General features: G+C 35.7%; 2 protein-coding genes across 4 annotated transcripts in view; both read left to right on the top strand.

Moving 5' to 3' along the window:
- LOC108746056 (ubiquitin-related modifier 1) overlaps positions 1 to 11,177 on the top strand; it is a 163,626-nt gene extending 152,449 nt beyond the window's left edge. For all 3 annotated transcript variants that reach the window (XM_018482573.1, XM_018482571.1, XM_018482574.1), the window contains one exon: positions 11,109 to 11,177. The gene's annotated coding sequence lies outside the window, so the exon portion shown is untranslated. The remainder of the gene's footprint in view (positions 1 to 11,108) is intronic.
- Positions 11,145 to 15,875, top strand: part of LOC108746054 (phytanoyl-CoA dioxygenase-like) — a 100,659-nt gene continuing 95,928 nt past the window's right edge. The window contains exon 1 of the mRNA XM_018482568.1: positions 11,145 to 11,206. Within this exon, the coding sequence (XP_018338070.1) occupies positions 11,204 to 11,206 (3 nt within the window). The 5' untranslated portion in view covers positions 11,145 to 11,203. The remainder of the gene's footprint in view (positions 11,207 to 15,875) is intronic.

Here is a 15,875-nt window from a genome sequence, read left to right as displayed (position 1 = left end):
CTCCTAAAGTCTCCTTACAGCACCGCTAGCTTTTGACACGCGAAAAGTTTTGACACGCGAAAGGACACTTTCGACTCCTCAGGAATTGAAAGCATTTTCAGTTACCTACGAAATGCATAAATTGCCGAGAGAATTCTTGAGAGAATTTCTTTTTCTTTTTAAAGTAGTTTTTTCAAGTAGTATAGCAAATGCGATCGATAAATTTCTTTAAGAATGTACCGCTTAGGAGAGATTGGGTATCGTAAATACGGGCAGATCTTCTTCGACGGAAGGATTGCGACTGGTAGGGTCTCCGGGGACACTAAGCTTGGCTAATGAAACGAATATATCATCGTGGTCGTGGCCAAATCCGTTTCTACTATTACTACACACGCCATTACGTTCCTGACGCCGTGCGTTAAGCGTCCCATTTAACGTCTCGTCTAAGCTCCCTGCTAAAGCGTATGTAACGCGTTTGCAATTGAATCCCACCAAGTTACATAAATCTGCAAAATTGTACCTTGAAGCTAAGTTGACTCTCTTGTTTAAAATTGCGGCGACGTTCGTTGCATCTAGACTAAGGCGTTTTCTGACAATGAAAAGCAATTAAAAAGTTTGTAATGAGTTTGCCACACTGTTTACGTGATTATAAAGCGTAAAGAATTTAACTAGAGAATCGAAAATGTTCATTGTATCGAAATGTTCGTGTATCTGAGGTCTGACTTTTATCTTCGATAACAAGTCCTTTCTTTTACATTTAAGATCATAATTGTGTAAAGAGTAATGGCGATTATTTTTTACGCATTACGCCAACTCCTTACGATTATATAATAATTGAAGAAGATTAAGTTATTTTATATTCATCTCAGCTTTACGAATATAGTTAATATAATTTCCAACGTTTCTTAAGTTTGTATTTTCGTCTGCTGTGATATATATTCTGGAAGTTGACGATTTTTAATTAAACTATCAGCGACACAAGTCAAGAGCTAAGTGGCCAATGAGCAAAAGCACTCGCTTCTCAAGCGGCTAATAGTAACGGATCCTTAACGACCGGCCCGGAATTGTTTGCGCCGCTGAAACGAGTTAATGCAGGAAAGTCTTGAAGGTTACCTTCGGGAGTAGGCGAGGGCTATGCGAGATAATACCCGGCTGTCCCTTTTGGGACAAAATCTCTTCCGAAAGCTTCGTTACGTTTGGATGCGCTGCGGTGAAATTACCAAATTCCTAGCAAAGTATAAATAGATTTTTTGTACAATTTGCAATTAGAATGAAATTGAAATTGGAATTAAAACCTTAAATTTACATGTTAATATTTGTTAAAATATCAATCTTCAAACGTCATTTTTGTCTCTCTGTGTGTTAAGAATGCTTGCAAATAATAATTATGTTTGTTGCAGTAAATTCAACAAGAATTCATGAATTGTTTAATTTATTATGATAGAATTCTAAGAACTCTTTAATCAAATCGACTATTATTTATTATTTGTTTTAACAAGCGTCCGTTCGCGTTGCGATAATTTGAGCAAACGTTGAAAAGTCAATATGAATATTTTCCATAATTTATTATTTCAATATAACCGCTTTAAAAGCATTTTAGATATCGACAGGTCTCGATAAGTTCTTCAATGTTCTTAGTGTACGCTTCAAACTGCCTCCACAGTACGCTTAAACTCAATGATTGCGTTTGTCATTCTCTGCTTTATTTATTAGAAGGGTTCAGGACTCGGAAAAATATTCCCGGCAGGAGGTGGAAATGCATAAGCGGAAGTTTATGCAAATTTCGTATAATTTATTATTTCAGCGGTAAAAATTTGCGTAAATCATGCAGTCAATAAACAAGGAAGGTGATGTGTCTTTACTGATTTCAAATAGTTTTCGAAATTCTTGTAAATTAGACGAGTGTAGTACTAATTGGAAAGCACTTCTGATTTACTGATTCGTGCCACGTCTTCACCGATCCTAACTTCTCAATGCTATATCCAAATTGCTGAAACTTCTCTCTCAGTTACATTTCTAAGCGAACTTTATCAGCTGACGCAATTATGAATTCAAATGTGAGAGGTCAGAAACAGTTACTTACACATTGCGTTAGTGGTTAAAGGTTTGCGTTACAAATTATGACGATATATGTATATTGTGTTTAGTGAATTATGATTAGAATATATGCACATGTATACCCGCGCGCGCGCAAATATTATATGATATGTGTATTATATTGGATTAAGTGAACGTAATATCTCTAAATAGAGAGCTGAAACTAAAGAAAAAAAAACTCTTTCATCAATTTTAACTTTATCTTTTATTTTTTATGCAAACGGAAAAAGTAGAAATTAACGTATACTTCAATAATGTAGGTTCAAGTTCTCCAGAGAATAGAGTTGCGTAAATTGAGCATGACTTTTTATTTAGTAGGAAAAACTTTTGCAGCAGTCCGTGCAAGAAGTCTAATTAGGAAAGATATCGACGGTTCAACTATTTAGTCTCTCTTATATTATAATGTTTCTCTGGAAAAAAAAAGTCTCGCAGTCTCCCTGGATTTACTTTAAATGTAACAGCGTTTCTAGGAAATGTCGGATGAACAAGATAGAGTTATTAACTGGGTAAAGATTCATTATTTAAATTATCTAGGATGCAATAACCATCGTCGCGTAAATTCTCATCATCGATTGAGTCGCATGACCATATTGTAGCGCGATGTCTTCTGCAAGACAAACCGTATTAAATGTATTCATGTAGCATGAATTATTGTATATTCAACTATAATACTATGATTTATGTGCTCTTTTATTTCGTGAGTCTGTGTTATTAATCATGTTAAGTATTCTTAATGGTCGGACGACATTCGGTTGGCATATGGTTGTCAAATCTGTCTGGTAATAATTTCATAATCTTATCAAGTTCGTTACAAAGTACTAATTTTGAAATTTGGAAAATCTAATTCTGAACTACCTTGATTTGAAATCTAATTATATTTAAAAATATTTGATCCTTAAAAGTTTTCTTATACAATTTCAATATTTTAGACACGTGGATTAAAAAAAATGTTATTTTAGAAACTACTATGAATTTAGGAAATATAAAATATTCAGAAAATATCTTATCCAAAGCGTATTACGTGCACCTTCTGTTCTGTTTACATTGACGTTTCACGTTTTATTATTTTACGCTGAGAAAGCTGTCGGTAAAGAAACAAATTATTTTAATACAGAAGGCTTATCAAGGCTTTGAGGTGGATAATTCGCGAATACGAAATAAGAGCGTATATATTTGTAAATCATATTTTAGACTCTCCTCTTTCGATTTCCGTGGTCGAAACTACCCGTAGATGACTGAGATTTTTTTCCTCGATTTTCGACAAGCGGACGTCGTCACTCAGAATATGGTAATCGTTGACCGGCGCTTGATGTTCCCCATCAATCCGCGTAGAGCACGGCATTCATCCTCGTATCTGTCGTAGCTGTCGCGAGTTTATCGCCGACAAAACGCGGCGACGCTCGTTAACGACGTGAAATACGGTCGGCCATAACGAAGGGACTCTTTTCGAGGGTTGCGGGGGTGGCGATATTTTCGCTTTCGTCGTTTCGTTCTCCCGCCCCCCCCCCCCCGTGCGTTTCAACTCGACCTGACTCGACCCGATGCGCCGCGATACGTTATACAGGCCTTTAAAAGGACGTCGTAATGACCATTGGTCGGCGTTGATTAAAAAAAGCCTTCACTCCCTAGCGGGGACATGCGCGAGGACACTGCGGATTGCGTATACTCAACAGTTTGGCGTGTATTTAAATACAGACTCCTGTCTGTTTCTTCGTCATTGAGTAATTAACTGCAATAATTAGTATATCAAGTGAATTAATACATATAGGTAATATAACATTTTTACTCGCCATTTTCTCATGCACTCGATAGGCGATCAATCCAACTTCTTCTCGACTTGGCCAATGCTATTTCACTCATTGGATAATCGATAATGAAATCCGATCTCGTAATCGGACCAAGAATTTTAAGCCGCAATGTATATCGTCGCGCGGTCTCGCGAGCGTTGGGATTTCCACTCAGGATGCTTTTTAATAACATTAGCGCGAAACTCCGTCCGTTGTCCGCTGTAATCTCGCGGCAACTCTCGCGCGCGTCGTTTTGCGGCAACGAAAAAAAAGGGGGAGAAAGAAAGGAAAAAGGATGCTCGAGTCTCCAGTAGCAACCACGAGGAGAAATGCAACGAGGACTGTTATACCGGCTATATCGCTGACGTCGCGTCGGCGAGACTAGAGGAAGGGAATTTAAGCCGCGAGGATAATCCGCGCTTTAAAGCGTTAGAGCAATACTGCGCTGATGCTTCTCACTCGCTTGCCTATATTTCGCTCGTTCTCGCTTGCCACATTCATCGACGTGTTCACACCGACATTGGACATTGGCATTTCGATGTCCTCCTTTATATCAGAGCGTAACGAAAGGGCGCACGAAGGTCGACGGTAAGAGTATATACGGGAGTTTTTGGGAGGATAGATATTTGTCGATCGCTCGATACGTCGATGTTCTTTTTTTTTTGTAAAGCCATAGAAAGATCGTTCTATTTAAATATCTCATCTTTCATTCAGTGAAACATTAATAACGGATTATTTGGAAAGTTATTTCTCTTTTCTTTCTTCTCTCTTTATTTAAAAAAAAAAAAAAAAAAAAAAAATTATTTGGAAAACGAAACTTTTAAGTGCAAATTTTTAACTTTGATTTATCCAGTTGTTCCATTTTATTATTAATAAATTATTACCTGTGGATTAAGGATAGAAATATAAGAAATATAGAAATATAATATTATATACAATGATTATGTATGATTATGTATAGGATCAGTTCAATTAACAATGTCTTTTTGTGCGTGATATTTTTATTGCAAAAAACTTAAACAAACTAATTATGTAAAACGATTTTCGTGAAAGAATATCAAGAGCCATAAGATCAATTCGTAGCCAATTAACTTTCTCGGCGAGGAGAACAATGTTCGAGAAAAATTTGTTGACGTAGCTCCACGATGCTATCGTACAGCCTCGTAAAAAGCACACACGGCGGAGAACTGACATGGTGGCCGAAAGAATTGCACGAGGAAGGGCAGCAGGGGCGAACGAATCCGGTTATCGGTTATCCATAAATCGAAACTGAACGAGCTGATCGTGGTAGATGGGTCATCATAATCCGAACGGACGATGCGTACCAGCATCGTCGATTGAGGTTGCTCGCCGTCACGAGAGTCGTGGTTTTGCGAAAAAAAATTACCGTATACGAAAAAAAATAAGTAAATGCGAAAATGCACCTGTGTATTACCCGCAATTGTCCAGCATTACTCAATATTTATAATTTATATACGGTATTTTCACCAGCATGTAAAATCAGCATGTTCGTAGTATTTGCGAATAATAAAATTTTTACTGCGCTTTACGCAGAAGTTGTACTAACAATAAATTTTTCCTACATTATACGTATTATACATTTTTGCTGTATCATCAGTTTGCAAAAAAAAGTTAACTTCAAATCGTACTTTAAATAGTCATATATTTTGGATAAATGATTTGTAATCTAAATCATTCTTAAATATCATGGCTATGATATAAAAATGTTTGACATAATTCATGGCGTGATAGACTTGAATTCTTTTCACTCGTTAATCTCTTTTTCATATTTTGTTGTATTTTCAGCTAATTAAAATATATCTGCACCCCTAAACATTGTGCAGTAGAAAATCATAGAAGGACAGAGGTTGAAATATATAAACGAAAATTGATTCCTATAAATGCATGACGACGTTAATAAGGGAGGTACAGAAAAAGATTTTCCTTAAAATGCGACATATTGTAAGCTTGCACGAGGATGAATATACGTATACATTATTCATCCAGAAATATTCCACGGGAATAAATCGGACGATGCATGGCGCGAAAATCATAATGAATTATGCTTACATCGCCTTGATATGAATTTGACGTGGGCGTGAGCTCGCGCAAGAAGAAAAGACGAGTCGACGTTTATTCTCGAAATATTCGTATCCGGATATTTTGCGTTGTACCGCCAACGGGAATGGCGAGCGCGACGGCGGCGCGGCGTCCGCGTCGGAGAACAAATGATTTAATGAGAGAAGGGCTGGAAACCCGACAGTAGCAGCCGACCGGGAAATGAGAGAGGGAAAAAGGGACACGAGGTAGCAGAGAGTGCGAGTGAGAGACGGCGAAAAGTACGGCCTGTGAACACACCGGGTATGAACCCTCTGATGCAGCGAAATACCAATGAAACTCAGGGCGAAGGGAGGGGGGGGGGGGGGGCCCCGCCTGCCTGCGTACAGAACTTTTCGGGACAATTCTGCGCGTTTTCTCTCTCTCTCTCTCTCTCTCTCTCGGTTGGCTATTATGCCTCGGATAACATTACACGTGACGATTAATGTGGAGAGCTTATTCAACAACGTTTTATTCTTAGTTACATCATCGGATCGCAAATATTTGATTTTCCTCTTTATCCCTTACTTCGCCTACGTCATTATCCTCACCGTCGAGCTAACCGATCGAGCTGGATCGAGATATTCGAAATGCGAAGCTTTCAGAAAATGTTTGTATTGTGGCGATGATGCTTGTACCCGCCGCTCCCTCGTAGGGATGATAATTTAACCAGGTTGAGTCACGCGATTACATTCAGTGGGATTGTACGGATCCCGCGGATCCAACTTTACCGCGCTTTAAATGAACGCGCCTCGGTACGTGATGAAAATTTGAGATTCGTTAGTGCGACGAGCGCCGCGAGCAAGTTTCGACGTGTCAAGATTAGACGTGCAACTTTTAACCATTCCGTAGCAACTGTTTTACGGGATAAAAGTTTCTTCTCTCTCCCTTCTACCTTAAAAAAAAAAAAGGAAAAGAATAGCGAACAAATGTAACTCTCAGCTACAAATGTAACTCCCTCTTTTATGATTGTGTTTTATGTACGCACCTTCCATCGGGGTCCGTCGTATTATTACCTGCCAAAAAATTTCTCCGGCAACGACACAGCATACCTTTTTACGATGTCAAAACAAATTTCCGCCTCGAGACCCAGGCGAGATCTCTTGCCAGAGACGATATCCGATGCTCAAGTAAAAATCCGCAAACGCTCGAACGAATCGCGCAACTTCGCAGAATTCCCTCTTGGAAATCGCGACGGGTGGTACTGTAAAACTTTTACGACACGCATTATGATGCGGAGCGAAGTCGGCCGCGTTTGTGGAAACGTAAAAAAAGAAAGAAAAAAAAAGGAGAAAGCGCATAACGCACGATGGTTCCAACGACGCGATAGTTCTCGCAACAGTCGCCACGCGAGATTTCATCGCGCGTAAAGCGAGCGTTATGATTTTCGCGCCTTCCAACGCCCGACGTTTATTGAAAGAATTTACAACGACAAAAACTTAATAAAGGCCGCGACGTTCCTCGCATGAAGTGCTCGAATGAATGGCGAAAATCCTCGGCGCTAGATTACAACAGGTGCACGTTGTCGAAATTACAACCTTGTTCGTTACAGTAGGCGAGAAAAAGAGAAAAAGAGGAGAGAGAGAGAGAGAGAGAGAGAGAGAGAGAGCTGTTCAAAAGGACACCGGAATGGTGCAGTGGATCGTATTCTATTCACGAACAAGTAGAAATGGTACGCGTATGCACCGCCACATAGCAAAAACGCCTATGTGGCCCATGGATGCTCTCGCACACTATCCATCCACATACAGAAAATACTTTCAGCTATTGTACGTCCACATATATCCTGTACTTGGGTCCCTACCTCGGTTTAGCGACGGTTTATGTCATGGTGTGAACGCAATGTGTACATGTTTTACGTCTACCCGTTACACGTTTCTGCAGAGCGGTTCACCTAACAATCTTATTTTAATTTTAAACGCGTATAATCTTGCGAGGGATGTAGAAAATTATTATAATAGGTTATACGCTGTTAAATTACGAATGTAATATGCTTGTGATTATGTGAATTGATCGTGTTTAATAATATGCATTATGTATATTTTTCCCCGTTTCCAATATAGGTAATGAAGAGAGAGAGAGAGAGAGAGAGAGAGAGAGAGAGGGAGAAAGAGAATTAAAAAATTATTTATATCTTACGATTAGAATATCGTCAAGTGTGACAAGATTCTGGACATATTACAATTTTGATTATTTCATTAGTTTATTAGTAATAAATAATAATTTTAACAACATAATAAAATTAGAAATTTACATGATTATTATTTAGATATACAAAATAGAAAAATAAAACAAGTATATTCGAAGTTACTATTTAAATTTAAAATATTTTAATAATAGTAATTGAAAGGTCAAAAATATAAAATGGTTTATTGGAGTGTTACCCAATTAGTTAAAATATATGGGAAACGTGTTTCGACTTTACTTATATTAGTCTTCCTCAGTCCATTAAAATAATAAATAAAAAGATAACCTTAATATTTAAATGATAATACCCTCAACGGATAACAAACATATAAAATGATTCTTAATTATAATGTAATAAAAGCCACATTCTAAGTTTAACACAAAAATTAACGATAATTGTCATATCGATGCATATTCTTCGTTAATATGCAGCAGAGGTCCAATTGAAAAACTATTTTCTCGTTCAAAGTGGACGAAAAAGTAGAGTCAGAAATAAAATATGTAAACTCAAACGATAGTGGATATCTAGATAATGTCAATGAGACTTACAAATTTATATGTGTTAAAATGTGAAAATATTATTCTAATCTTACGGTGTACGGTGTAAATGAACTTGCAAAATTGTCACGTAGAAATTATCCTCTAACGTCCTGTTTCACGAAGGTAAAGGTTGTTTCAATCGCCGATAGTTTATGTCGTACATTGTACGGGTGCGGTGAAAGGGACTTGTAATAGGAGCGTGCTACCGATGAAATTAAAATGTAATTCCGCACTTCCCGCGTTGCACCCTCGTAATCTCCGCGAGTATCCCCGGGTGTCACGACGGCGAATACGTACATCACGCGGGGTTTCTCTATGCTAGAAGGGGTGGTGGCTCGTGGGGGCCCAGGGGTGAGACGGGAGCGAGAGCCGGGTGGCTTGTGGGATGGCTTGCGGATTCGTGAGTGGTCGGGAGGGTTGGCGCCGCGACGCGACACGTCGCGCCGCGCCGCGCCGCACGCTCGAGGAGGGTGGCTACCGAGTTACGAGCGCGTCGGTCCCGGATTATTTGCATATTTTAATCTAACGGTAAAAAGTCGCGCGCAACGCTAGTTTTCCCATTAGTCTAGGGGGGGGGGAGGTGGGACTTTAAACGTAAACGCGCAATATTGTACATAACGTGCCGTGAATGTAAAAGAGCGAATGTAAGAGCGATTTTATAATTTAAAGGAAATCATCGTATCATGTAATCATTGAACTTATCAACTATTCGAGTGCCGATAAGATTGTAAAGATCTACTAAAGATTATATACTAATTTAAAATATTACACATATAAGATGTATGTATGTACTGTTGTGCATACATATATTTAATTATATATTTGGTCGGGGAAAAAGTTTCTTCGTATTTAAAAAAAGTTTTTTATTTGTTGCAAAATTTTCATTACAATTACATTCGTTAGAGCAAAGTTTCAGCTTTAAGAATCTGTTTTTTAAATTACGTTATGATGATTTTTATCGGAGTTACGAGCGATCCAAGTTAGAATGCTCCTTTACTTAATTCGCGAATAACTCAGTAACAAAAAATTATAGGAACATTTTTAAAAAATGATTTTTTACGGAAAGCTTTTACGATAGGTAGTCGAAAATTTTTGTAAATTTTTTTTGGACACGTGAGAGACTCTCAAAGTGAAAAAAAAATTTTCAAAAATTTTTCAGCTCGTAATTTTTTAAATGTAAAAATTATCAAACTCACAGAAACTCAAAAAACATAGTAACCTTACGAAAGTAGAGATTTCAAGCTTTAAAACGCTTTTTAAAAATTTAAATTTCGTTTATTTTTGACGAAGATATTGTATATACAATTTTGAATTAAAAAATACGAAGAAACTTTTTCCCCGACCCAATATAAAAAGACGATGAAAAAAAAAAGATGGCCAACAGTATTTTACAGATACATCATTAGTACGTAGAAGCATTTTTTAATGAATCTTTATTTTTATTTAAAAAGTAAAAATTGTTAAAAATTTTAATGCATTACTTTTTATATATGACGGTTAATAATAATAAAGTGAAATGTTGTTATGACGAAATCAACAACAATATTTCAGATTTACTAAATGAAATGTAAGCTATTTTCATCTGTTCGCATATTTCAATAATTGCACACATTTCGTTAAAATTCTGTATAACTTTCGGCAATATGATTAAATGTCATCGATTTCAGTTGAAACTAAACAATAATGGCGATCTCTTTCCGTTGTGGCTTTTATGATTTTTATGCTAACTCGATTTGTATGAAATGGGAAATCGTGCGACATGGTATCATGGTATTTTCAGAAAATTTTTCCAGGTCGTTTCAATTTTCATCCAAATCGACCGATTACACCTATAGCCACGCATATGAAAAGTAATTACATTTTTGGGACGCCATCTGGAAAGACTGATCGCGAAGGACGCGTGAATTGATGTTATATATACTGCTGTATTTCGAGAGAGATAAAATTGGAAACCCCAACATTTCCATCTCATATTTTTTCATGACTTTACTTAAACGCTAATCAATTTAGATTATTTATTGGGTTTAAAAATTGTACAATTGTATTATGCTTTTAAATAATCTCTATATCTCTATATCTGATGGTATTTAATAAAGAAAAGGTAACATTTTTTATCGAGAATTTTTTCTAATTATTGAAAATGCACTCACATGATATTTGATATTTCTAAAAAAATATTATTTTAATTTTCATCTTTAAAAGAACGCATAGCGTGTGTATCTCGAACTATCGAAAGATCTAAATAATTATATAATTACATGTTTTCTCTAGCTGAAGTCGTGATGTGGGCGTGTACATGTAAAATCATATAAAATTATACGTATTACATAGTAATCTATGTCATACGAATTGACTATAACGACTCTCGTGTGGATGATGAAGTGGAAGGGTGCTTGAATGAATCGGTTTATGTTGTGACAGGAATGAAAATATGGTTCGATGAGCATACCGCCACCACAAATACGGAGGAAAAAGGGAGAGTCACACAGTGAGGGATCAACAATATAGTGGTAAATATGGTAAGTGAATGATGTATTAAGGGGGTTTCATCTTTTCAGGCGTAAAAAATCGAAAATTTTTTTTCCTTATTTTGATTCTTACATGCGTGTAAAATATTCCTGTAAAAGAATTTTTTTTAATTAACGGAGCTATGAACTGAGAGAAATACGTAAAGACGCACTGGGGCTTACCAGTGTAAATCGTCTTACATCAGAATCATCAAGAGAAGCTAGAACAGCTCGGCGATTGAAGAGATGATGGAAAAAGAATTATATGAAGAGAAGAAAGGATTATTATATGGCCCTGGTATATTAAAATGCATATTCATCTAATTAAAAAGTATTTTCTTTACTGTTTAAGCATAACGTAATTTTATGCAAAACCCCGTATTGTTTTGTATATAATAAATTTTCTTTAAAAAATTCATAAAACTGAACTAATTTTACGACCGGCAAAGGTGAAACCTCCCTTAATAAAACTAAATTCTATCCTACAATTTTAATTATAGCGTAGGAAATATTACATAAAAAAAAATTTAGGCACGATTTTAAAACCAGTATAATATCACTGCCCCAACGAATAAATTATAACAAATACAATTAATTATTCATATCAGAAAATTTTGCAAAGATTATTATCAATATTATTATTAATATCTGTACAATTACTTTGCATATCTATATATTTAAATAAACGTTAATAAATTATCTAACAGAAAGGAAAGAATTATTTTAACCACTTAATTTATATATTATACAATTGTAACTCGTTTAAAATAAATCACAAATGAATTATGATGCATAAAAGCAAACAAATCTGTGCATTTATAATGAGTGCTTATATTTATTATTATGGATATTTACTTGCTTTCAGTATTTACATACTCGTTTAAATATTGTGCCGAATTAACAAAAGATGTGTGACTGTTAATCGAAAATATTAACATAATAGTTTCATATTATATAAATTATTATTTTAAAATATTTTAGCCCCTTGAGGGGCACATTTTTCTTCTAAACAAATTATTAAAATCATACATTAAGATCATCTACGGATTTTCGGAGTCGTTGATTACGATTCTGACGTCAAAATTACAAAATAAATAATAAAAAAATAATAAATAGACCTATAAAAGATCAATTTTCCAAAACTTTAAAATTTTTTTTTGGTAAAACTAGCAAGCAGAAAATTGTAAAAAATTTGCATATATTATAGTTTTAAATATATCTCTAGCAATCTTTTAGCAGATAATTGTGATAATTAAATTTCTTCAAAGATGTTGATTTATACACAGAATGTCTGGTAAGTTTTGACAAAGCGGTCGTAGATAGAGCAGACTAAACTAAAAAGTCCTCTACCATTTTACAATTTTTACAATAGTTAACGAGATATTAATTTCTAAAAATTACCGAATATTGGTCTTCAATAATTATTTTCTGAAATACTATCAACTTTATAAAAATTACAAGAAACAAAAATTGTTTATTTTCTTCTCATAAAACTTTAAGAATTTTTTATCAACTTTTTAGTACTGTATGTAGTGTATGTTTTTATTTTAACCAACATGAGAAAATATGATATTACAAAATTTAGAAAAAATTTAGAAAAAATTCTCAGAATTTTGTGAGAAAAAAATAAATAATTTTCGCCTCTCGGTTTTTCTGTAAAGTTGATAGTATTTGAGTAACAAATTATTTAAGACCAAAATTCAGCAATTTTTAGTAATTAATAAACTCGATATCTATCGCGAAAATTGGAAAATAGTAAAGGACTTTTCAAGTCAGTTTAGTCCGTTTTATCTACACACAAGCGCTTTGTCACAACTTACTAGACATCCTGTGTATATAAATCAACATCTTTGAAGAAATTTAATTATCACAATTCTGCTTGAAGATTAGAGTAACTTCCTAATAACATCGAAAATTTGAATATTACATATTTATTAAGGAATATATAAACATAATGAAATAATTTAACCTAAAATATTAATATTAAAAGACTCCTTTGATTCAAATATAAATAAAAAAATCATTCAAGGCCATATATAAAAAAAAACAAGTTGTTTTTGAAGCGAGAATACATTTAATTATAATAAAATTTTAAATGACTCTAGATTTGAGTCATCCTCAGCTTAAGATAATGACAATTATATAATACCGCAAATTACAAAAACGCAAACATCGCCGCAATTTTTTGATAGTATGTAATGAATGTAACCCTTCCGGTAAGGACATGAGAACGCAAGCAGTTGTCCAACGCAGTTTTATAGCTGAGTTGAGATAAACCTCTACCTGGAAATTGTTATAGAAGAAAAAAATTTTTTTTTAATGTACACACACACACACAATGGACAACGATAACTAAAGAATGCTCATCTCACATCTCCAGACAGGTCATAAACAACCTACAATACTCCTCGAACCAAGATACGTCATACAAAATTCGTCACATATTAAAAGTTGAAATTTTTGGAATAAAAGTAAAATAAAACGAACATGTCTTTTGTCGAATTGTTGTCGACGATCAACCTTAAAAATAGTTTGTATTACAACTTATTAAGAATTTTTCTGTAAGCAAGACTTAAGGCGTCAGTGTCAGTTTGTAGGTAAATATATTTATAAACAGTTAGAATAAACGCGAATAACATTATAATTCCAAACTTTTTATTTTATTTCGATTACTTTATTTTATTTTATTAACTTTTTCTTTCATAATGGAATTTCATCAAAAAACTAAAATTCTAATAATCTTTGCAAAAATATCAACAACGAACGTGTTATTACATTTTATTTAGACTTATAAAATTACACACAATTACGACAACAGGCATATTAAAAGTGCGAACCTAATTTATATATTTAACTTGTAACGTAACACAAATCGCGAGTGTATAACATCAATGATAATAAGTTGATCTATCATATCTTCTATATCTTGGCCCATACAGCATTCTGCTGGGAAAGCCATCCAATCTAAATCCATTTTCCGGCATGGTCGACAAATTTCCGGCTATCGAGCACCCTTAATTGACGGAATATATCACTAGATCGAGGCACTCCACTATCATAGTGCCACGAGACATAATTTACGGAAATAACGTGGGTTATCCACCCATCCATAAGGCACCACTGCTGCGACAACTGTTCTTTCGGGTTTTAGATAGGATCGGAAAATCTCGTGATTTATGTACGGCCATTTCTCCAAAATCTTTTTGAAATTTTTATAGATCTCACATGCGATAGATATCTTCCGTAGAATTTCATAGAGAGAGAGAGAGAGAGAGAGAGAGAGAGAGAGAGAGAGAGAGAGAGAGAGATACCAATAAAAAAGTAGAGGATTTTTATTTAAATTTTTTTCAATTGAATTATAATGTCCTGTTTATATTAACTCTTTAATACTGTTTTAATATTACAGGCTGTTTTTATATTATTTTTTCAAAGTTGTACAAGATATATTATAAATTTAGAGTATATCTATAAATATGGGAGAGATAAATTACTAAAAAAATTGAAGAAAATGATACATGCACATTCGGGGACACTGTTTTTAACCCATATGACGTACCGCATACGAATGTGCGGTTAATTCTATGTGCGATTAAAATTATAATTTAATCTGAAGGAATCACACACGCGCAAACCTATTTGTGAGCGCGCGTAGCGTGAACGCGGTGAGTTTGTAACCATAAAATTCCGAGCGCTGACAGAAATTACAAAACGATGCAATGCCTTCGGTATAGTTTCTGCACTTCTACCTCCACACCGCGCGCTTAAATAATTCATACTCTCTCGTGTTGCTAGCATAATATTTCCCGACCTTTCCGCGCCGCAACGTGCACACTTGTACTTGGGTACGACGGCGGAAATGTGCCCGGAGCGTACATAAAAATGTACGAGAAAAATGTTGTCGCTCACAGACAGTACGATTGTTTGCGCGTTAGTAGTTTTGCTTATCATTTCGCGTGCAGAATCATTATTACAGTCAGTTTATGGCACAGCCAGTTGTAATAAATAATGAATTTATTAACGGATTGTTGAGCTGTGTGGGCAGCCAGATATTTATCAGCGCGCGTTTCTCAAACAATCTTAGGGGTCGTGTTCTGTTAACTCGTGCAAGGCACGTAATTGCGCGAATTGTTCGTTCTTCGAGAGAGTTCGTAAGCAGAGATTCTCTCCAGTAACGAGAAGAGAGCATGCTGCACTCGAATCTTCTGAGCTTACCGCTCGTACGGACTACCTAAATGCAAATTCTTTATGAAAATCCGACGTGCCGCGAAAGCCGGTAAAAAGCAACGATATTGCGAAGTCGGTTTACGTATACCAGACTCGCGCGAGCGCGGCTATACGCTTCCTAAAGTGTTAGCAAGAAGGAGTGTTTCCTTTCTTCGTGTAGGCAAGATTCCCTTGGCAGGGTATACGCTCGGCATACAAGCGCGTATTAATTAAGTTGGCTTCTAATTAATGCAGAACCCACTTCGACCGCGAAGGATCGCTTAGGATGGAACTTCCCTTTAAGCTGTAATTACATTTACGGTACACGTGTTGGTGTATATCCGTCGGCACCTCGTGCCGTACAATATGAAGCCACCGGCACCGTGGCCCGGGTCTCCTCTCACACCCTTATCGCTCGCACCCTTGTCGTCGTCGTCGCTGTCGCTGTCGCGCCCTTCTCGACGCGACGTTTGTGCCG

Source organism: Trachymyrmex septentrionalis, unplaced genomic scaffold (assembly GCF_001594115.1).
Source record: "Trachymyrmex septentrionalis isolate Tsep2-gDNA-1 unplaced genomic scaffold, Tsep1.0 scaffold16, whole genome shotgun sequence".
NCBI lineage: Eukaryota > Metazoa > Arthropoda > Insecta > Hymenoptera > Formicidae > Trachymyrmex > Trachymyrmex septentrionalis.
This window is presented reverse-complemented; position numbering and strand designations above follow the sequence as displayed.